This window comes from Salvia hispanica, chromosome 2, assembly GCF_023119035.1.
Source record: "Salvia hispanica cultivar TCC Black 2014 chromosome 2, UniMelb_Shisp_WGS_1.0, whole genome shotgun sequence".
In the NCBI taxonomy this organism is placed as follows: Eukaryota; Viridiplantae; Streptophyta; class Magnoliopsida; order Lamiales; family Lamiaceae; genus Salvia; species Salvia hispanica.
In genome coordinates, this window is record NC_062966.1 from 29,376,803 (window position 1) to 29,400,314 (window position 23,512).

General features: G+C 35.5%; 5 protein-coding genes across 9 annotated transcripts; 4 read left to right on the top strand and 1 right to left on the bottom strand.

The window, feature by feature from the left end:
• Positions 1-471: 471 nt before the first annotated feature.
• On the top strand, positions 472-3,431 carry LOC125208450 (adrenodoxin-like protein 2, mitochondrial). Of its 2 annotated transcripts, XM_048108069.1 has the most exons (7): positions 472-674; positions 1,140-1,201; positions 2,066-2,133; positions 2,552-2,658; positions 2,801-2,850; positions 2,938-3,020; positions 3,089-3,431. In XM_048108069.1, the coding sequence occupies exons 1-7, from the start codon at positions 485-487 to the stop codon at positions 3,165-3,167; spliced, it is 639 nt and encodes a 212-aa protein (XP_047964026.1). In that variant the 5' UTR covers positions 472-484; the 3' UTR covers positions 3,168-3,431. The 2 variants fall into 2 exon arrangements, with proteins under 2 accessions (XP_047964026.1, XP_047964027.1); XM_048108070.1 differs by lacking the exon at positions 1,140-1,201 and having other exon boundaries at positions 604-674.
• Positions 3,432-4,337: 906 nt separating this feature from the next.
• LOC125204159 (nuclear cap-binding protein subunit 2-like) lies at positions 4,338-7,151 on the top strand. 2 transcript variants are annotated; one of them, XM_048102726.1, is made up of 8 exons: positions 4,338-4,475; positions 4,718-4,941; positions 5,231-5,369; positions 5,437-5,470; positions 5,650-5,760; positions 6,188-6,238; positions 6,317-6,423; positions 6,902-7,151. In XM_048102726.1, exons 1-8 carry the CDS (start codon positions 4,458-4,460, stop codon positions 6,974-6,976), a joined length of 759 nt encoding a protein of 252 aa, XP_047958683.1. In that variant the 5' UTR covers positions 4,338-4,457; the 3' UTR covers positions 6,977-7,151. The 2 variants fall into 2 exon arrangements, with proteins under 2 accessions (XP_047958683.1, XP_047958684.1); XM_048102727.1 differs by lacking the exon at positions 4,338-4,475 and adding an exon at positions 4,581-4,599.
• Positions 7,152-8,683: 1,532 nt separating this feature from the next.
• On the top strand, positions 8,684-15,604 carry LOC125204108 (DNA mismatch repair protein MLH1-like). 3 transcript variants are annotated; one of them, XM_048102666.1, is made up of 17 exons: positions 8,684-8,982; positions 9,616-9,788; positions 10,370-10,442; positions 10,724-10,858; positions 10,933-11,140; positions 11,494-11,642; positions 11,743-11,841; positions 12,113-12,179; positions 12,280-12,415; positions 12,770-12,864; positions 12,943-13,051; positions 13,419-13,584; positions 13,858-14,019; positions 14,292-14,460; positions 14,681-14,838; positions 14,941-15,031; positions 15,336-15,604. In XM_048102666.1, exons 1-16 carry the CDS (start codon positions 8,746-8,748, stop codon positions 14,983-14,985), a joined length of 2,181 nt encoding a protein of 726 aa, XP_047958623.1. In that variant the 5' UTR covers positions 8,684-8,745; the 3' UTR covers positions 14,986-15,031; positions 15,336-15,604. The 3 variants fall into 3 exon arrangements, with proteins under 3 accessions (XP_047958623.1, XP_047958622.1, XP_047958624.1); XM_048102665.1 differs by lacking the exon at positions 15,336-15,604 and having other exon boundaries at positions 14,941-15,209; XM_048102667.1 differs by lacking the exon at positions 15,336-15,604 and having other exon boundaries at positions 14,292-14,388; positions 14,941-15,209.
• A 1,738-nt stretch (positions 15,605-17,342) lies between these two features.
• Positions 17,343-20,241, top strand: LOC125207159 (putative methylesterase 12, chloroplastic). Its single transcript, XM_048106385.1, has 5 exons — positions 17,343-17,842; positions 18,588-18,827; positions 18,911-19,054; positions 19,254-19,388; positions 19,878-20,241. The coding sequence occupies exons 1-5, from the start codon at positions 17,576-17,578 to the stop codon at positions 20,148-20,150; spliced, it is 1,059 nt and encodes a 352-aa protein (XP_047962342.1). The 5' UTR covers positions 17,343-17,575; the 3' UTR covers positions 20,151-20,241.
• On the bottom strand, positions 20,227-22,101 carry LOC125207160 (esterase AGAP003155-like). The gene is made up of 6 exons (XM_048106386.1): positions 21,773-22,101; positions 21,482-21,580; positions 21,357-21,398; positions 21,150-21,279; positions 20,551-20,652; positions 20,227-20,466 (listed from the first exon to the last, which is right to left on the bottom strand). The coding sequence occupies exons 1-6, from the start codon at positions 21,992-21,994 to the stop codon at positions 20,351-20,353; spliced, it is 711 nt and encodes a 236-aa protein (XP_047962343.1). The 5' UTR covers positions 21,995-22,101; the 3' UTR covers positions 20,227-20,350.
• Between the last annotated feature and the right edge of the window lie 1,411 nt (positions 22,102-23,512).

Consider the following 23,512-nt stretch of genomic DNA (forward strand, 5'->3'; position numbering starts at 1 on the left):
ACATGCCTATATTTTTATAAGACGCAAGGAGTAATAATATTAAAATATTTAGTTTTACATGTAATGTATGTATAACTTTTAAGACACACTAGATGATAACTGTTTCGTAGTCCTAGGTCACTATATATTTTTTTCGCATTAGACTGAAACACTTGCAACATTAAATTTTTCGTAACTCATATTCGGATTCGTAATTAAAATACTACAATTAGTTGGAACACTTTCAATCATTCCTTAAATTTTGAAAAATACGGATGCACAACAACTACTAATAACAATAAGATTTCTTAGTTACTAATATATGGAGCATTCCCAAATTAATAAATTTATTAACCACTGCTTGCTGCACAATAAAAACATTTCTATACCAATAAATTCTAATTCCAATTCTACCAAGCCCAAAAACAAAAGCAGCCCAACAATTAAATTGATAAGCCCAACCCTTATCTTGTCCAACCTAATTCCATTTTCAATTTCACAGAGTATGGACGGTTGGAGTGAAAGGCTCGCTCTTGGGCGGAGACCGGTCGGAGTCCGGTGCCGGCGCGGGGCTGCTCTCGTCCTTCCGCTCGTTCGCAACCTTATTGAATCTGTCGTCCCATACGTATCCCGACGAGAACGATATAGCAGGTCTCTGCAAGCTCTCCATTACCGACCTCGAGATTCGTCTGCAGGTCAGGTCTAGATATTTTGTGTTAAATTGATGAAATTTAGAGTTAGCTCTTATAATTATTTGTTTAGCTTTCTATGCGAGATGCATCTGTTTAGGGAAAAGGTGGTTAACGATTGCAGTTTTGCTTAAGATCATTACACTTATGATAAAAGGTTTACTGATCAATATATGAGATTCATCAATATATGATCAAATAAGACATAGTAGTTTCTATTATTCTCCTGCGATATATATAGTCTATGGTAGAAACTTCTCAAAAACTTGAATGTGCTGTGAATGAATTCTAGGAATCCTGGTCTAGTATGATATACTCCAATCTTTTCTCTTACAAATTTTTATATGAAGTGATAGTGTATTAGTGTGGTACAAAATTTAAAGTTTCATCTAATAATTTTACTGACAAATCCTCATGAGGCTTCCTTTGTTTCACTAAATTCTGTTGACTCATTGCTCGTCTTCTTAACAGCTCGAAAATTTTCATCGCTGCTATCAAACTCCATGGCTCATAATCAGTATTTAAAAACACAGGTTAGTTTTCCATGCATGGAATGCAAAACTCTACTCCATTTGCGTATATTCAGATGTCAAACAGTTGGAATTTTTTTTTTTTTTGTATCCAATAGATATGATACCTAATATAGGTGTTTGATAATTAAGGTAAAAAAATGCTAGATCCTAATGTAGCTAGGAAATTTGAAGCTCATGGATATACCATCTTTTTAAGTATAAAAGAGCAAATCTGATAGAGGTAAGCATAGCTAAATACCATACCACAGCCTAATCTAGCTTAGAAATGCTTATTAATAACCTACTCCTGTCAGGCCCTTGCCAAATACATAAACCCACAATTAACAACCCTTGTGCCTCATATAAAGTTATAAACCTGTTATCCAGGTGCATCTCTATCAAAATCTAAGGTGCATGAGTTTTGTTTGGATTTTCTGGAAGTCTCTTTCCACACATTCATTGTTAACCTAGGTCCTTACAGGAAATGCAAGTGTATCTGTGCTTTCTACTTAAAAGCATGTGTATTTGCTTTTTATAGCTTTGGCCGACTTTGGGGAAGAAAAAAGACAATCCACATTTAGAGATTTAGCGACTTTCAGTTCTTCCGTGAGTGGGGGAAATAGTCGCAATGAAGAACATTTACAGAACTAGCAACTTCATTCAGTTTTTCTGTTTTCTTCTTCTTGATTAACACAAGTATTTAAATTGGATGGTGCTATTCTTATTATTTTGTCTCACTCATGCAGATGATGATTCTCTCTTATTATCTTTTGATGCTAACGTGTAACTTGATGTATTTGCTTTGCTTTTCCCCTCATTTTTGTTGTATCTCCTGCTTATATGTATGTGGGTAGCTTTAACCTGTTTGTCTTCTTCTGTATTCAGAGCCACGCATCGTTTTGCACATCTGCAGCCAAACTCGACTCAGAGGAAGGCGATGAAGAACCACAAAGGTTATTTTTGTGAAACTTTTCAATTTTTTTCCCTTTAAGATAAGGAAGTCATGTCCCAGGGAGTGAGTCATGGTGACATGGTGCTGAAGGTTTATCTACATTTTATTAGAGAGAGAGAGAGATGCAAAGAAGCAGTTATCTAATAAGGGAAAAATTCTGTCTGAGAGTCATGTCCCTTTAGGTTTTTATAAGGGAGAAAAGCATACTTAAAGAGTAAAAGCAAAGTATACTGAACACTATATTATCATTTCGCTTGAGACTATAATATCCATTGAAACGGCAAAGAACCTGACTTCAGAACTGGTGACTCACTAGGCAAAAACTCTTAACTTGGAGAAGTTATCAGAGGTCAAAAGTTGGCACGTGATTTATTTTTTATAATAACTATTATCTGATGCATTTGTGTGGACTCTTGCAGAATAAATGTAACTTTTGTGGACAAAGACGGAGAGGAGAAGCATATCAGTGTCCCTGAGGGGTTTTCAATGCTAGAAGCTGCTCATGACAATGATATAGATCTTGAAGGTGAATTTGCAAGTTGTTTCTGTTCTGCATCGCAATTTGTGAACTAGCAATAGTTGATAGGTTGAATTTGTTGCAACTATGTTTACATCCTAATATTTTCTTTTCTAAGTGATTAAGTCTACATCTCATCAATTGATTGCAGGAGCATGTGAGGGTACGATGGCTTGTTCCACTTGCCATGTTATCGTCATGGTAAGCTACCCCCGAAAATGCCCAGTGATACAGCTAAAGTTCAGATGTTTATCCACTTATCCAAATAACTTTTGTTGTATTTGGCAGGATGAAGACCAATATAATAAATTACCAGATCCAGTCGATGAGGAATTGGACATGTTAGATCTTGCATTTGGCCTCACAAAAACGTAGGTCGTTTGCTTGATACTGATCATATTCTTTTCTGGAAGCTTATACGCATGATGTTTTTCCTCAGGTCTCGCCTAGGCTGTCAAGTAATTGCAAAACGCGAACTTGATGGACTTCGTCTAGCACTTCCGTCAGCTACTTCATGATCATGTAGGTACCAAGCGTCCTTGAGCCATCTGTAAGTAAAGTTCTATACGGATGATGAAAGAAGTCGGGAGCATATTTTTTGCAGTTGTGATTATCTAAGGAGAATTTTTTTTTTGCCATTCGTTTAAAACCATGAGTCAATACTCTGATGGTTTTGTGCCTAATATTCTTCCATTTTTGTAGTTTGGGATTCCAATAGTCACTAAATTCTGTTGTAGTATGAGCTATTTATTTCGTAGTGCTTAATAATTGTTATTATAGCATGATTCGAGTAATTGATATACGTTATGTGTTATCCTAATTATTGTTTTTATAATTAAAAAATTAAGTTAATAGCATGAAGAAATTATTTTTAAAAAATATTCATTTTGTTATCGTTTTTTCGATCATACCCAAATTACTACTCCCTCCGTCCCACAAAGATTGTCCCATTTTTTCATTTCGTTCTGTCCTACAAAGTTTGTTCCATTTCACCTTTATCATTTTTGGTAGTGGACCCTATATTCTATCAACTCATTCCTACTCACATTTTATTATAAAACTAATACTTTAAAAGTAGGACTCACATCCCACTGACTTTTTCAACTCACTTTTCATTACATTTCTTAAAACTTGTGCCGGGTCAAAGTGGGACTATCTTTGTGGGATGAAGGGAGTAGATCGGATAATTAATACTACTATCACTTTTTTCTAGACTTCAGTTTTGCTTTATTTCCACAAGAAAGACGAGATTGAAAACTTTGGTAGTTCATTTTTATCTGAAAAGAAAATTCTATTTTTATCGATTTCGGTTGGATAATTTTCTAAGCAGACTTAAACGGCTCGACCAGTTTATCATGTTGTAAACTAAAAAGAAGATAGAGCATATAGGGATTGGAGTATTGAAAACTGATAGTAGAAGATTTTAGATTTGAATAATCAACTTATAGTCATATTTTTACATAATCCCTCCTAGATGTCACATTTTTCTTTCTAGTTTGTCTCACAAAAGATGTCATATTTCTTTTTTTAGAAAAAATTCTTTCTCACGTCAATTATAAAATTATATTTTTTCTCACCATTTAACACACAAAATAACATTTCCTAAAATCCTGTGCCATCTCTCTAGCGTGACATCTACTAATTAATGTCCAAATTCATGGCCCGATGTAAATAACATTCGGCCCGAATACAAAAAGCCCGGCCCATTTATTCTATTTCAATTTCAATTAGCATTTTCTTTCATTAGGGCTTCGTTTCCTCCCAATTTTTTTCTGTGAAAAATCAAAATTTTCTGGTGGGAGTCTCCGATGGCCTCACTTTTCAAGGTAAATTCTAGTATGAGTTTTCATTCTTATTTGTTTGAATTCGGATTAGAAGTAATCGATTTAAATGCGAATTGTTGACTTCACTTTTGCTTCCGCATTCGTATTCTGTTTTCAGCTAACCTAGGTAAATGGGAGAGTAATTTGAGCTGACTGCTATAAGAAAATACTGAATTTATGCATTTGAGCTTGTTTTTTGATGAAATGAGATAGTCGTATTTTGTTTACTGAATTTTCTTGCTTAGGATCCGACCAAATTGTCGGCGTATAGGGACAGAAGGTTTTCCGGGACGCAGGAAGAGTACGAGGAGGCACTACTGACCTCGACCACCGTCTACGTGGGCAATATGTCGTTTTACACGACGGAGGAGCAGGTTTACGAGCTGTTCTCTCGGGCGGGGGAGATAAAGAAGATGGTCATGGGTTTGGATAAGAACAGCAAGACTCCTTGCGGATTCTGCTTCGTAATGTAAGCGTTATAGATTGGTTTGCGACGAGCATTGGTTTGTTGTCAATTAGAGGCTAACGGATAATAGTGGCTTTTAAGTGATTTAGTTAGCTAAAGTTTCTAGCTCGACACCGTGGCATCTTGTATTGTCCTCGAGTATTTTCATGTTATCTGAAATTATATTTGATCTCGTCTTTGTCGGTAGCTGAGTGCTTTATGTTTCTAATGCTCATAATCTTGAAATTAGCAACAAAAACCAAAATATTTCTCAATCACTCATCCACTCATTATGGAGTTTGATACATATTAGGTACTACTCCAGAGAAGATGCTGAAGATACTGTGAAATATATCAGCGGGACTATTCTCGATGACCGTCCTATTCGTGTTGACTTTGATTGGGGGTTTCAAGAAGGCAGGCAATGGGGACGTGGGCGGAGTGGTGGGCAGGTGAGGCATCTATAGTTCTGTTTCTCCTTGCTAATCTAGCAATGATTAACTTTATGTTCTGTATCAGGTGCGGGATGAATATCGTACAGACTACGATCCAGATATCCTTTTCAGGCCATTTTATAATTACACAATTGAATTTGTTCAAGTTTACTGTTTTGTTGTTCTTTGCCTGTCCGTGTGATATGGACTCTAGTATATATCCTCATGTATCTAAAAAGTGCATTAGTTTCTAAGTATAATAAAGCTACCTAAATATCGAATTCCTTAACTGTCATACGTAGAGGTGGTTATGGAAAAATAGTCCAGAAAGAGTTGGAAGCCCAGAGGCAGTTAGTCGATTATGGTGCTGGATCGCTAGATTCATTTGCACCTGTCATGCAACCAAACTGTAAGTCACTAAACACCTTTAGCCTTGCATTTTCTGCATGTCGCTCTTGAAGACTAGAACTTGTCACTTGAATTTCTGTTTCTATGAGTGACCTTTGAGCTCTTCTAATATTATTGAGGCCACGTGTCTATTTGTCAATTGCCAAAGGTTGATAATCTTGCTGAATACATTAACAAACAATCTTACATACTATTGTTTAGGGATATCTAAATGTGTTTTTTTGTAGTTTTGCTTTTTTTCTTTTCTTTGGTCTGTAAGCCTTTTGTTTTTATCACCGATGAGGGGCTATTAATTTATTGCTGTTAGTTGAATAAATGAATAGATAAATTATCTTTACTTATATAGGTAAAAATATTAAGTTATTAACACATGTTGGCTTAGGTATTTACACTGCTTCATTTTTGTCGTTGACTTTCTACTCTTGTAGATGGTAGGCAAGGTGGAAACTACGGTCAAGGGGGCTCCTACCGTGGCAGAGGTATTATTCTCATTTAGGTTAGCCTTGTGATTCTTCTCATGGAACTCACTAATCCGATGACTTTCTTTGGAAAAACAGATTACCCACGCAAGCGACATAGAGAAGATGACCGCCGTGGGTCAGATTTTCAAAGGAGAAAGTCAGACTTCGTGTATCGGAGAAATCCAGATAATGAACCCAGACCTGTAAGTTTCTGATGGTTATACAAGAATCATATGTGAAGCTAATTTTAGTTGTTTACTTACCTTTCAAATCGACCACTTCAGTTCTGATTTCTTCCACCCACCCTCGCTGCTCTGTACATAAGCATCTGTATGTGAAGCCACTTTTAGTTGTTTGAGGTCCTTGATTTCTATATAATGTCTTTAGGATCACACCCGTAGAGGACCGACATATATCTAAGTGTAGGCATCGATTTCTCATGTCCTTATTGCCTAAGCTGCAGTGATAAGGAGAGGCGTTAGCCCTAACTGGACATTTTTTTCAATTTACTGGAATTTTTTCAATTGTAGAAATTTGCTTTCTTGAAGTCAAAATTTAGAAATTGCAACGCACCGGGAATTTTGTTTCGCTTCCACGGTTCTGTTGATTGATGACCGGAAGCGACTTGGCCATATTTCTTCATGATTATTCACACTCCACCATTCTTTTTTTCGTTTACAGGAAAAAAATCCGCGATTTCGGGAGAGCGGCGATTCAGACGAGGAGGATGATGATGATCGGAAGCGGTCGTCGTAGGCAACGTCTTCAGCCAGTTGGTTACTTAGTTTTAGAAATATATGCTCAACTCTCTATGCATTGCTGCAAAATGTGATCCTCCCACTATTTGTGCAAAGCACTAGTATTTTTCTTGTAAAACGAAGTACTTATTCAAAGCTAAGCTGTTGTAGATTTTAAGAGGAAACTTTTTGTTTGTGTTTGTGTGATGAATTTGATAAGGTGAAGTGTGAAAAATGCATCAAAATATACCATCATTTTATCGGTAATAGTATATCTTTTAAATGAAAATGACAAATTATTAAAATTATCATTTTCATAGCGTACACTTATTTCCTTTTTCTTTCTTATGAGAAACAATTATGTTAATCTCATTTGATGGTTTTTATTGCTACACGACACATATCTCGACTAGGGGTGGCAAATCGTGCGTGTCGGGTCGTTATCGTGTCGACACGATAACGATACGAACACGATAACAACAAACACGAACACGACCAATAAGAAAACCTCAAACACGAACACGAACACGATCCGCTACCCTCAGACACGAACACGACACGAACCCATTAACGACACGAACCCATTAACGACACGAACCGTTTCGGGTCAACACGACACGAACCCATTAATGACACGAAAATAAGTATTGAAAAATGAAAATAATAAGAATAATAATATTAAAATATTATGTGTTAATAAGAATAATAATATTAAAATATTATGTGTTAACGGATAACACGAATACGACACGAACACGCATTGTTAACGGATAACACGAACCCGACACGAACACGACACGAACACGACACGAAATTTTCGTGTCCTTAATGGGTCGACCCGATAAGGACACGAACACTATAAACTCTGACCCAAACCCATTAATTTCGTGCTGGTTCGTGTCGTGTTATCGTGTCGTGTCAAAAATTGCCAGCCCTAATCTCGACTAAATTTTTGTAAATAGTACTTCTTCCGTTCCATAATACTTCCCTCCATCCCAGTTTAATGGTCACATTTTACTATAAAAATCCGTCCCAGTTTAGGAGTCACATTTAGAATTTTCCATATTTGGACATAAAATTTTATCCCATTATTCATCAAAATTACATCCAAATGTCATTATCTACATAAAAAATATATATATATATATATAAATCATCTTTTAAAAGTCAAACCATCTCACTTTCCACTAACTCATTTCATTTATTATACTTCACTATCTTACTATATTTATTACACACTCCACCAAATTCTTAAACCTCGTGCCATAACTAATTCTAACTCCTAAATTGGGATGGAGGGAGTAGATGTCATACTTGGAAAATGACACGAGATTTTAGGATGTTTTGTGTGTTAGTTGGAGAGAGAAAATAATATATTTATATTAATGTGAGAGAGTGTTTTTTTCCAAAAAAAGGAAATGTGACATCTTTTATGGGACAAACTAAAAAAAAAAGTGTGACATTTATTATGGTACGGATCGAGTTATATTTTTAAAGTCCACAAAAAGTGCAAATTTTCTTTTAACATCTCCAATATAATACTAGGGTCCATCATTTTAATACTACTATATGAGATATTTTTTCACTAATCAAGTAGTAGTACACTATCTATCATTTCATTATACAATTCCATAAAGCTTATGAATTAACCGAGGAATTTATTTTATTTCACTCATTGATTGAAAAAGGCACCCAATTTCACAACTATATAAGCGCAACTCCTGACATTAGCTCATTTGGCGCCAAATCCCTAATTTCATAACCAAAATCTCATCTTCGATTTCAAAAATGGAGTTGGAAGAATGCACGCCCAGTCCACTTCAAAGGGAGCCGCCGGTAATCCGACGCTTGGACGAGGAGGTGGTCAACAGAATCGCCGCCGGTGAGGTCATCCAACGGCCGGTCTCCGCCGTTAAGGAGCTCATCGAGAACAGCATCGACGCCGGCTCAACTTCCATCACCGTGGTGGTGAAAGACGGTGGCCTCAAACTCATCCAAGTCTCCGACGACGGTCATGGAATTCGAGTAGATCCTTTTTCACTTTTCCCCCCTTTCCTGCGCAGTCTTAATTGCGTGCTCAGTGCGTGTAGTTGGCGTCTCTATGTGTAGTGCGTGTTGTGTTAGTTTACAGTTGTTCTTGTTTTGGATGTTGGAGTTTTAGATGTTGTGATGAAATTGGGGAAATGAGGATTTTTTTTGTCATGTATATTGCTCATTTCAAGTTTGATTTTGTAGGACTATGTAATTTGGTTAGTACGCTGTGATATGCTAATTAAATAGCATGAATTGGAAAAATAACACCTCGGCAAAAGAATGAAATTCTAAAAAATATGTGGAGCTAGTCCAAGCTTGAAGCAGGCTGCAACACGATCGAGCTCCTCTAGTTCGATCTGTGCGAAGTTGTAGATGAGAGAAGAGACTTGTCTTGTGGTGGTTGAGTATCATGTTGACATGATGTTATGATATACATTATAAATATTTGAATCTTTCTGATAGCAGAAAATTTTGAACGCATCACTTGCCTGTTCTGTTGATGAAAGGCTTCGTGCGTTTTATATGCTAGGAATGTGTATTACTATATGCTGCTACAACTTGTAGTGATATATTAAGATTTCATTTGTTGTGTTTAATTTTCTGATTGTTTCTATTTGCGTGTAGTATGAAGATCTTCCAATTTTATGTGAAAGGCATACAACCTCTAAACTGAGTAAATATGAGGACTTACAATCTATCAAATCCATGGGATTTAGAGGCGAGGCGTTAGCAAGTATGACGTATGTTGGTCATGTGACAGTTACCACCATAACTAAAGATCAATTACATGGATACAGGTATTGATGGCTGACCTTTTTCTACTTCTTTATGCAATTTGGCACTATGTTCAATTTAGGGAAGCCTAAAGTAGTTCGCATGCTTCTTATAAAGTTATAATGTAGTTTTCATTGGAAATGCACTCTTTTATTTAGCACTTAGGTGAGGATTCCTTCATGCAACTTCTTCTATTAAATCTTCAATTTTTTTAAAGTTATATTACCAATGGGAGCTGTAACATTTGCTTTTTATAAAGAAGAACAATGTCTTTTATTTTTATTATCTATGCTCATCTAAGCTTATCTTCTTCTCATCTTACCAATGTCCTAACTTTCATCATACTCTCATTTCTGTTGTGGCTTTACCTATTATTTTTAGGTTTGGAAGTTTATATCTGATCTCAGCTCCTGTTATATCCAACGCTCTCTAGGATTTCCCCAAACAAGTGCTCATGTTTTGGTTTCTATTTTTGTATACTAGTTCTTTTAACTTTTGGATTTTTTTCTTTTTTCTTCCGTATACTTTTCAAGATTTAAGCTTGTATAGCATAAACTTAATTCTTATTTATTAATTTATTCTCTTGTGCACCCTCATTTGATAGGGCAACTTATAAAGATGGTGTGATGGGGTGTGAACCAAAAGCATGTGCAGCTGTTAAAGGCACTCAAATTATGGTATGCATCTTACTTTGATCACATGCTTTTTCTAAACTTGAGTGCTAAAAACAAATTTGGATTCCGGGGCTGAATATATTAAAACAAAAAATTGATAAGTCAAGCCAAGAGAGAAAATAATCCAATCAAAATTGAATGAACATGGTGCTTGACTTAGCATAGTTTACTTGTATGTATCTGAGTGGCCTCTTACAAAGTGAACATCCGTCTGTGTTTGCTAAAACTTAATATTCCTTTTGATGACCATGATTGCTTTTTCATGATATGCTTCTCTTTGGCAGATAGAGAATTTGTTTTATAACATGGCTGCTAGGAAGAAAACACTTCAGAATTCCGCTGATGACTACCCAAAGATAGTCGATTTAATTTGCCGGTTTGCCATCCATCACACGAGCATAAGCTTCTCTTGCAGAAAGGTTTGTCCACTGACTAGGTTCACTTCCACTCTGTCTGTTTCTGTACAAGAATCTGAGATGTATGTTTCTCTTAGCATGGAGCTGCTAGAGCAGATGTTCAATCAGCTTCTAAATCCTCGAGGCTTGACGCAATCAGATCTGTCTATGGGGTATCAGTTGCACAAAACCTTTTGAAGATAGAAGTCTCTGATGATCCATCGAGTTCAAGTTTCAAGATGGATGGATTTATTTCTAATTCTAACTACATCGCAAAGAAGATAGCTATGGTGCTATTCATCAATGGTTGGTTTTTTTACTTCCTAATACATAGGGATATAGTTAGTACTGTACTGTTATCCTATATATTTTCCTCATTTTAAGATCAGAGTTGTTGCTTAGTTATTGCAGTTTTAGCTATTAAATGAATATAACTTGATGTTTGTGTGGTGCGTCTGTTTGCAGCAAATGGCTCCTTTGTATGTAGCTTCCTTAATCTCTCATATGTCTGCCAGTATTGTTGAAACTTACTTTTGCTCCTTGCTTTCTGGTTTTGAAGCACTTAATTATGTCAGTCGAAAATTCTTACATTGGAGTGCTCAAATTTGAGCGACATTTTTGGTTTCTCCCGCTTCCTCATGCTACATTCCCTATTTCAGATAGACTCGTGGAGTGTGGTTCTCTAAAGAGAGCAATCGAGATTGTTTATGCTGCTACATTGCCAAAGGCATCCAAACCTTTCATCTACATGTCAATCAAGTTGCCACCTGAACACGTTGATGTAAATGTGCACCCAACTAAGAGAGAGGTACACACAACACTTTATTGAATGAGGTCTAGAAGCTAACTAAAACACCTTGGTGCACTTTCTATTATACTTATTTTCTATTCTTCTGTTGTATGCACAGGTAACCCTCCTGAACCAAGAAATTATAATTGAGAAGATACAATCTGCTATTGAGTCAAAATTGAGGAATTCCAATGAGTCGAGGACATTTCGAGAACAGGTACTCTAAACAAATGTACCGCACAAGCTTGATTTCTTATATATCCTTGTAGATTTGTCTGTACCTTCAGCTTTTTTTCATTGTTATTTTGGCGTAGTAATTTTCTGAGCATTCTGAAACTAAAATTCGCACTCAACTAACTTTCAGGTGAAACTTTTTTGTATGGTTCTGTTTCACGTCTTCTTAGTATGAGCATACTGTTTATATTGCTGCTTGATGTCACAAACCGTTGTCTGGCTTTCCTTTAAAATCCTCCTTTTCTCTGAGGCAGAAAGTGGATCCTTTAGATAATTCAGTTTCTACGAGCAAGGCTGCCTCAACTCCTCCCTCGTCTTTTGGTAAGCAAAAGCTCTCCTCTCAGCCTTTTTGCGAATCCAGAATATGTTGTTGTCGACCTTTTCCTTTTAAATCTTTAGTCTTCATTTGTAAACTTTCTAGGAACAAAGCCACAAAAAGTTCCCGTGCACAAAATGGTAAGGATGGATTCCCAGGATCCTGCAGGAAGGTTGGATGCATACCTGCAGAGCACACAGTCTAGTCAACTGCAACGAAGTTCTTGCTTGGCCTCCATGAGGTAGAAGACGACTACTCCTGAAGTACATACATCTATAACAGGTTTTCGATCATGAAGAAACAGTATCTAATGGTTGTAGGGTAAACAGCAGATCATACGGATAATTGCTGGATTGATGATTCTTGGAATAGATCATGAAATTATATTGCCTATGACCTTTTGGGTTTGTGACAGTTATTTCTCTGCAACGATTGATGTGGGACGAAATTTGTCATGCATCTTCTGCAATTAGCAATGCGATTATTATAGTCATTACTTTTACATTCTGATAAAAAGGAAATCATCGCATAAAGTCCAAGCCTGTAGCCTTTGGTTTCTCTCAGACTCCCATCCTTACTCATTTCTCAACTGCAGGTCTTCAATCAAAGAAAGGAGGAACTCCAGGGAGACTGCAGACCTTACTAGCATTCAGGAACTTATCAGAGAGATTGACTCTAGCTGCCACACTGGTTAAGTCATGCCTTTATTGATTGAGAACCATTTTTGATGAATTTGTCAATGATGTGTGCTGACTTGTGATCTTATAGAGTTGCTGGACCTTGTTGGACACTGCACGTACCTTGGGATGGCAGACGATGTTTTTGCTCTGCTGCAGCACAACACTCATCTGTATCTAGCTAATGTGGTCAACTTGAGGTAGAAGTTTTTCTGTTGCAGGCTTGGGAGTGTATGACGAGGGTAGAGAAGTAGTGGATTTTGTATCTTATGAAACATTGCATGTGGCTCAAACTATTATGAGAATATTCTTTATTGGTTTGTGACTTCTGCAAGTGATTATGTAGCTATTGAGTGACCTTCAGATATTTTTGGAATTTTGAAGTAAAATTTTCTAGCAGATGAGATCTATGTAAACTAGGACTGTCTTCTTCTTTCTGATCCATGAATATAGCTTTACATCATGCAGTTTTCAATGTCAGTCCTGCTTCATATTACTGTATTTATCAATTTTTCTTGGTTGTCTGAGTTATCTGATAAGTTTTCTTTCTTCTTGATGCTTTGGCAGCAAAGAGCTCATGTACCAGCAAGTTTTACGTCGATTTGCACATTTTAGCGCAATTCAATTGAGTGTTCCCGCTCCTCTACGGGAATTAGTAATGCTGGCTCTAAAGGAGGACGAGTTGGAACCTGAAGGCATTGAACATGAAAACCTGAAAGAAAAGATAGCAGAAGTAACTTTCTTAATGCTGACGGTCCTTTCTATAATGTTTAGGGATTGTTAGCATGATTTTGATTTTTCCTAGTCTTAAATACACTCATTCTGTTGTTAATCTTGGGGAAACTTCTGGGGATTCGTATTGTGATTAACTGCTGCAATGGCTATGCATGAAATGACAGCTTTTAGCAATTCTTGCAACATGCTTAAGATATGTCCGTGGATTCATTTCATATATGTTCCACTTGTCATTCTTCTCCTTCTGACTTCTGTTGTGTTTTGTTGCTAGATGAATACTAATGTGATCAAGGAGAAAACTGAGATGTTGGAGGAATACTTTGGCATTCATATTGACCCGGATGGTAATTTGTCCCGGCTGCCCATTGTACTTGACCAATACACACCTGATATGGATCGTGTTCCAGAGCTTATTCTTTGTTTGGGCAATGATGTAAGCTTCACATTTTTAGAAAAAATATCCTCTCCTGATATAGCTGATTTTTATTACCGTCAAGACAAACTAATTTTATTATTCAATTGCTGGTTTAGGTTTTCCATTATGTAGTCCCTTTGACAACACTTATCTACTTGAGGCGCTTTAATGCTATTCTCACCTCATTTTGACAATTTTAGTCTATGGTGTTACATAGAGGCCTAGTTTCAAGGAACTCCATATAGTATTATCTTACAATACATCATTTATTAATATTTCTTGTTTAACAGGTTAATTGGGATGATGAGAAGGACTGTTTTCAAACAATCGCTGCAGCTATTGCGAACTTCTATGCCTTCCATCCCCCTTTGTTGCCAAATCCATCAGGTGAGAGCTCACAATTTTATAAAAGATCTCCTTCTGGAGATCCTGTAGAAGGAAGTACGTCACACAGTGCTGGTAAGTCTGCAGAGCCATTGCATATTGAATTTCATATCATATGACTTGAGTCTGCTGGGCTTTGTATTCTAAAAGGAAAAAGGCTAATTATGGATTTATATTATGATCTCTAGTTGAGCACATTACATAGTTTATTCGTGAATATGCTACATATTTTCCTCTTTCAGTTGCATGTTTCTGATTTTCTGAAGTATAAAACGTATGTGCCTTTGGTAACCAGATGACATACCAGAAGAACAAATTGAGCAAGATCTATTTTTGGAGGCTGAAAGAGCTTGGTCTCAGCGCGAATGGTCGATTCAGCATGTTTTGTTTCCCTCCATGAGGCTCTTCCTCAAGCCTCCTACATCAATGGCTACAGATGGAACTTTTGTCAAGGTACTCAACCTTGTGAATCCGTTTCCGCCTTTGCCCAATTTGTACTTTCAATGACTATATCCCAAGTTCCCGTTTTTAAAGTAAAATTTGTTGATGTTCCAGGTGGCATCATTGGAGAAACTCTACAAAATTTTTGAAAGATGCTAACCAGAGCATTAGTCTTCTCGCTGCTGCGTCAGCTGTACATGATATCGTAAGCTTGCAAGTTTCACCATCTTTTACTGTTTTCGGATTCTGCATCTTTAGCATGTTGTCTTCAGATTTAGGTGCAATGCGTATTTCAATACTTGCTACTCTTTTGTGTAAATATATGTACTTGGGAGATAAATTGTTTTGTAGAATTTTTGATGAAAAAGATATTTTATGTTTCATTTCTCATGAATCTCTGTATTTTCAGCTTTTCTTATGTTTGTTATCATGTTTTGATTTTGTCATTTTATTTTATGATAATTTTTTCATCGAGTTGCAAAATTGACATGGATTTAAAACTATGCAAGATTTTCGCCTCTCGGAAAGATGAGCTAGAATGGTGGAAGTTTGTCCCGGGCTGTATAGACAATGGTCCAACTCATCTTTCCGAGATTGAAAATTTTATTTCGTGCCATATTTGCAATTTTTTTGGGATGTACTAGGATTCTTTTCATATTAAAGCCATTTTGTAATCCGTTACTAAAGTAGAGGACATAAAATTCCATGGCATGTAAGTAAACACGATCAATACAAAATCTGTAGTGGTTATGAAATAGTACTAATTGTTGCTGAATAATACTAGTAGTTAGTGGTTATGAAATAGTACTAATTGTTGCTGAATAATACTAGTAGTTTTACTTTGAAATTATTGTGATGCTTATGTAATGGAGAATATGGAGTGCATTCTGAATTTATGATTATGAATGCCTCTAACATGCAGCTGTCATCTTGAGTTCTAAATAATTTTGGAATAATCCAGTTCACTTTCACTTATTAAATATAATAAGTAGTATTATATGTTTAATACGATTTTTGTGCAATTAAAAATATGATATTAAGATTGTATCCAAAGATTTTTGTTGGCCTAAATAAAGCTTTAGATGTATTGCTTGTTTACAAATAGACTGCACTAAAATATTCAAATTATAATTTAGCATGGATAAAAATATTTTATTATTAGTATTATTTTCTGAAAAAGTTTCTGTTTTATCCATTTCTAAGTGAAAAGCCTGTGCTATCTAGACTTAATTAATTTAAGGGTTATTAATTTTTATAAATAAACTTTCAACATTTCTTATTTTACTTCCGAACTTTAAATTTTTGAATTTAAATATACAAATTAATAGTCATGCCTGAATTTAAAAAGGGTAGGGTATTAAATACAAAATCTATCAAAGAAAAATTAGTAAATCGATAGACAAATTACCTTCTTCGGCTTCTTCCATTCAAACGGTATGGGAGATAAATCAGAAAATGTTGAAAGTTTGTTTCCAGCAAATAACCATTGACTTAAACATGTACAAGAAGCATTATGAGGACAAATGAGGTATCTGTGAAGTAAAATAAATACTACATCCTCCAACCATAAAAAGTAGTCTCATATGTGAACGACACAAGTTTTAATGTACAATATTTAATAAAATATGAGAGATAAAATAAGAATAAATATAAGATGGAAAAAAAAAATAATGTAAAAGTCTATATAAATATAAACGAGACTCATTTTGATAGATTGAAAAAATTAGAAAAATGACACAATTTTTCAGCGCGTATAAACAATAAATTGGACCATTTTCATTTCATTCCCTCTAAGCACAATTTGATAGTGATCTATATTATGCTCCATTAATTAGAAAAAATGACACCATTTTTTAGAACGTATAAAGTATAAACATTACATTGGATCATTTTCATTTTCATTGTCTCCAAGCACAAACTGATAGTGATCTATAATCTATATTATGCCCTATTGTATTAATTATTTTTCTTACCAATAAATCTCTAAGCACAAATTGATAGTGATCTATATTATGCTCTATTAATTATTTTTTCTTTCCAATTAATCAAACACAAATTTTGATAATCCTAAGAAAAAAGTACACCTGTATAACGAGATTAATTATTGGGCCACGAAATAATAACTCTTCTTTGACTAAGTTGTCAATCATTACAAAAATTATAAGAGTGGTAATACAATGATAAATGGGATGGAAAAAAAAAGTTGAACTCGATTGGTGTCATGAATATGACATTCATAACTAACGCAACACGCTCAGTGCGTGTACTCTGAGTGAAACGCATTTTTTACTATTATTTTATTAATTTTGATAGCTTTGGATATGAATGTGGCTAAAATATTGAATTATGTTCTTTATCACTTAGTTATTGTAATTTTTAAAGTTTTAAACAATGGAGTATTTCTTTGACATGAAACATCAAATCAAAGGAGTGCCAATAAAAAATTACTAGCAAAAATACCTAGAGAAGACAAATAGACAATAAATGAGTTGAGACGAAATACAAAAAATTAAGAGAAATATTTGTTGTAGTAAATTGGTTTATTTGGTTGCTTACATTTTCAGTTGAGTTTGTTTTGTTTTGTCTTTGTCTCTCTTCCCTACAAAATTTCATCCTTTCTCTCGCCGCAATAAATTAATCCCAAACCACCACCACCGGCGCCGCCGCCTACTATTTCTCAAATGCAATCCTCTCCCAACAGTTCTGCTTAAATAAAAATCCAATCTTTTTCAATTTTTGCAGCTGAGAAATGGGGAATAAATTTATTTGCATGAGCAAGAAAGATACCAAGAACGGTGGGATTGGATCAAGAAGCAAAAGGGGCAGTCTTTCAAGGAGGAGGAGTTCAATCGATGAAGAATTGCTCCACAAGCAAGCTCTAGCTATGGCGATTCACCAGCATCAGCTCTCTCAGAGATTTGACAATGGCTCCATGTCCCGCCGTCTCGGATCCACCTCCTCCCGCCGCCGCGCCGCCACTTTGGCCGACCCTTTTGCTACCACTGATGCTAAGCCGGTAAATTTTGCACTTTTGCTTGATTTTGTTGGTGTATGGTTAGGATCTGAATTGGGGAAAAAGGTTTGATTTTGTGCTTGTGTGTGTTGAGTAGTTTAATTATTGATTTGAGTGGTATGAATTGCTTTTTGTGGATTACTTTATTGATGGAAAAGTGTGATCATTTTCTTGAAAAGTGTTGGACTTTTTTGTTTAGGAAAGTAAATCTTTTATTTTCTAATTAAGCTAGTATTTTTAATTGATTCTTGATGCAGATAATAGATTGTGTTAGGAAATGGGGTGTTTAACTGTGTGTCAAAACTAAAAACCCTGAATCGAAATTTGGGGAAAACATTGACTCAAAGATTAGAATGTTGATGGGACTTATTTTGAAAAAGTTAAAATCTTTTCTTTAGATGTTTGATGCAAATGAAAGTTGGTTTTAGGAACAATTTCTGTATTTGGGTTCATTGATGTTTCTTGATATAGTAGATGCTATAACGCTCATCGAACTAAGCCTCGTTTCCACGGATTAGGTTGCTAGCTTTACGTTCACTCTTGCGTGTGTGTGTGCGCGGATGCTTATAATTGGTAGTTTTTCTTTTCAAGAAAGGAGGGCTTGAATTATCATACGAAAACAAAGCCTCGATTGGGAGGAGAACTCGTAGTTGAGCAAAGGGATTGCAATCGCTTCATTTCTTTACCAAATTACGTGATTATCATGTATCAGTTTCGTTCGTTATAAAAACGTATGCTGTTTTAACAGTTGCCGGAGTTTTTGGAGAATATCAAGACGAAGAAGTTTGTTTTGGTGCACGGTGAAGGATTCGGAGCTTGGTGTTGGTATAAAAGCATTGCTCTGCTTGAGGAATCCGGACTGCTTCCAGTTGCCTTGGATCTAGCTGGATGTGGAATCGAGACAACGGATGCCAAGAATGTTACGACCCTAGCAGAGTACTCCAAGCCTTTGATCGATTTTCTGCAGAATTTGCCCGAAGACGAAAAGGTATAATAAACAGCCTCAGAATGCAGTCTCTCTAGGCAATGTCTCTCGAGCCAGATATTTTCTGACACGACGCATCTTTGTAGGTGATATTAGTCGGCCACAGTAGCGGAGGCGCTTGCATCTCCTACGCGTTAGAGCACCTTCCCGACAAGATCTCAAAAGCCATTTACCTCTGTGGCACAATGATAGCGGACGGGCAGAGACCTTTCGATGTGTTTGCTGAAGAGGTACTTTTTGAGTAGGAAAATATCATGTTCTAGCCCAAAGTATGCGCGTTTTTCAGAAATGTCTTGCACTTTCAAAAGTGTTAGACGTTTATGAAAAAACGCGCATATTTTTAGCCGGTAAATGATACTCATGTTTTCTTTTTACAAAGTGGTTATGATGTGAAGCTTCGTGCGTTAACCATATTTTGTTCTCGCGCAGCTCGGTTCCGAGGAACTCTTTTCACCGGATTCAAAATTTGTAATATACGGAAACGGTAAAGACAAACCCCCCACCGGATTCATGTTCGAGAAGCAGCATCTACAAGGGCTGTATTTCAACCATTCTCCTACAAAGGTAACCTACACATACTTTACGTAATGTATTCACGACCTTATTCCTCGTGCCTTTTATAAGCTAGCGTTTTGTTCTGCAAAACGAGTGCTCTCGTTTAGATGCAAGCTGAACCGCGCTAACATGCCAGGCTTTCAACAATGTCTCAATGTTTAATAAACCACAAATTGATGCTCAACTTTTCAACATTTTCACAATATCGTCCCTAGGCGATGTTTCCGGCACTTCAAATCTCACATCGTGCTATGTGAGATCTCTAGTGCCGGAGATAGCACCTTCAAAATATTTTTCATGGAAATATCGAAAGGTTGACTACTTATAGTCTAAAAATCGAAACACCATTATCTCTACTACTTTATTTTCTCTCACTTATTAAACCAACAACAATGTGTAATGTTTCGCTCTGAACAGGACGAAGGGGGTAAATTATTAAATATCGAGACATAAACTGATATTTCGTCGTTTAATTGACATTTCGTCTTCTTGCTTTAGGATGTTGCTTTGGCAATGGTTTCCATGAGGCCTATCCCTCTTGGTCCAATGATGGAGAAGCTGTCTCTATCAGCCGAGAAATATGGGACAGGCAGGCGATTCTACGTTCAAACGTTGGACGATAATGCCCTTTCGCCCGACGTCCAAGAAAAGCTGGTAAGGGAAAACCCTCCAGAAGGAGTTTTCAAGATCAAAGGCAGTGATCACTGCCCTTTCTTCTCAAAGCCTCAAGCTTTACATAAGATCTTGCTTGAAATAGCTCAAATTGCTTAGAAATATATTTTCTAAAAATTATTTGATGTATAGTTATAGTGTAATATACAAGATAATGTTTAAATACATATAGAAATTGAATTCAGCTTTAGTGATTTCTGCTGAGAATTACTTATTTTAAAATTTGAAATATGTGTGTTATTGCCTTAAAGGGATAATAATAATTGTACTAAATAACTAGTTTAAATAGGCTATGGCTCTCATATTAAACACTCTTCAACACCTTCATTTTGTAAAATAATTTCTTGTTTTTCTTCAATAACTTCCTTCCGCATCCTCTCAAGAAAACTTAGCATGCTCTTCAAACCTTCCTCATCTGGACAACAAAACAAACGTCAGTTGCACAACTCAATTGGTAAGACGTCTCTTCAAGTAAATATATTGTGGTTTAGGTTGTTACCGAATCTCGGTATGGTATGGCCCTTGGGATGACGAATCACCACGGGATCAACGAACGAGTCGAGTAGCTCGGTCCCGTACTCCTTCAAGAAGTCTTGGTCCCCTGTTTCATGGCGCCAAATAATAATATCTTTATCACAAACAAATCAAAAACTTCAAACCATTAAAGTCATATGGATGGTCTACAAGTATGAAACTAGCACTAATGCAGACGAAGGTATAGGGTATGGCGGCTGCTGGTCAACATGATGAATTTTCCGTAGTCAACGAGCTCAAACAACTTTTGAGATATGACAATGAAGCGCATCTTAGTTCATAAAACATTTTCCTCTAACCAATAATAAAATACCTTTATTATGAAAAAAACTTTGGAGATACTGATGTAAATAGCTTAATAATAGCTTGACTAATTTACTCCTATAGAGAGATGCAAACTGACCAACCCTACTATATATAGAATCTGTTTGGCAGGTGTATAAAAATGATGGCTTTTAATTAAAAGCTACTAGTTCATTAATGATTTGGTGACAAAAATAAACTTATGATATAATCAACACAAAGAAGTGCATAGCGTGCACGGATAATATCGAAATTTATTACCTATGAAGTGAACAGACCAACATCGAATTGGTGTAGAATAAGCTTTTTCTATCACAGATGGATGTCTAAACTTCGCGCCTGCTATTATCACCACGAGTTTAATCTTGGGCACTCTCGTGAGAGCCACACCCTGCAACGACAAAAAATTATTTAGAACGTTTCTACTAACAAACATGAGTAAGCAACTAGATGGGAGAGAAATCTTACATTCGCTTGCATTCCGGCCAATGCAGCCGATAGAATCGCGCCCTAATTAATAAAACAAATTCTATAAACAATTATTCAAAACTTCAAATTCACAACAAAATAAATAGTAGAACACACACACATACCTGTGAAAAACCCAGAAGTCCATCAAATGGGCCATGCTTGATCATGTAATCTTCTATGTATGCAAGACACTCATCAAAGTTCACATATTCCGTAAATTCCTATAAATTTAACCAATCAAAAGGTAAAAATATTTAACACTCCGTATAAGGATAAATGGAGAACTGACACAAAAATCATAAATATTTTGGCTGATTTATTCCATAACTTTGAAATTTTGAATGACACTAATAATAATTGTAATTTTTTTTAAAAAAAAAAAGGAAGAAGAAGAAATAGAAAGTGAGATGGACCTTATTGAATTGGAACCACTCATAATAAGGAGGATCGAAAATTCCTTCAACATCGGATTTTCCTTGGCAAGGAAAAGGGGCGTCGGCGAAAACAAGATCCAATTTATCGAGCACAGATTCAGGCCATTTTGCGGTGAGTTGTTTCCTGATGATTTCGGCGCTGGTGCGGAATCCATGGAGGCACAGCAATCTCAATTTCGGAGCACCTTTTATCTCTCCCATCTCTCAATCCAATTTCTGCTTTTCTCTCTCTCTCTTAAATTGTTGTGATTATCGAAGAGTGATTCGTTTGCCGTCCTATATATAATATACATAACGTGTTGAACGATTGAATGTGAAAGGCATTGAATTGGAATAGAGGCTGCAGACGCCATGGATGGCGCTGGCTTGGACACCGAAACTTCTATGAGGGTCTATTGTCCACACGTGAAAAATACACTCATCTTTTTATTTTAATTATGAAACCATTAAGAAAAGTTAAATAATTATTCACTTTCCATTAAAAAATAGTAGAATGTTTTTGTTGCCCTACTACAAAATATAGTAATAACATGAGTATTTCTTAAAATGAAAATAATATTATCTCTACTTAGAGCATTTCCAACCAGAAGAGATAAATTAACAATTTACCTTCTCACAAAGTGAAATATACCATTTCAAAAAATAACACACTCCAAAGGAAAAAAGTAATATAAGAAGGTATATCATTTTTTTAAAAATAAAATAATAGTACAAATGCATTAAAAAATATAAAGTGTAATACCTTCTCAAATATCTTCCCCCTTGAAGAATGATTTTTCATGAAAAGAAGGTAAATATGGTGGTTATGAAATTTTACCTCTCTATTGATGGAGAGGTTAAGATACCTCTTCAAAATAGGAAAAGTAATAATACCTTCTCAAATACTTTTCCCTTCGAAGAATAATTTTTTATGGAAAAAAGATAAATATGATAGTTATATGGATTTACTTCTTCATTTACCTCCCCCTTGGAGATGCTCTTACCACGTGCATAAAATTTTTAGCATAAATAGCGTATTTCGTATTTAAGATGACAATTGACAGAGACTATAATTTTGATTTTATGGTTTCAAATTTTATAAAATTATTTATAACCTATGTAATTATAACATAGGGGAGTGTTCTATTGCTAACTCAATACTTAATTGTTAATTATAACTAAATAATAACCATTAGATATTTAAATTAAAGGCCTAGATCATCAACCCTGAAATGTCAATACGATTAACAAAAAACGTCAATAAGGTCATTAATTCCAAAAAATATCATTAGGGGTATTAATGTCAATTAACTACAAAATTAGTTAATTTTATAAGGATTCCAACGATATCCTACATGCATATGTTCCGACGTCAAATTTTGAAAAAAAATTCAAAATTTTTTAATTTTTTCGTACAAGCAGAAATGTCAACAAATTATATAAAATATGTCAATATAATACATGTAGAATGTCAATATAAGTAAGCAATGAGTTAACATTCTTAAAGCATTGTGTTGACATTCTCAAAGCATCGAGTTGATATTTTCGAAACACTATATTAACATTTTCATCCAAAACCCTAATTTGGAGTTTTTATTTATCTTTTTCGATATCATTAATAAAAACGAAAATTACACGTGGAAAATTGTAGACCACGCATTTTCTAAAATCCTATGGCCTTAAATTAGTTATAGTTAGCAATTAAATGATGAGTTAGCAATTGATCACTCCCCTTATAAC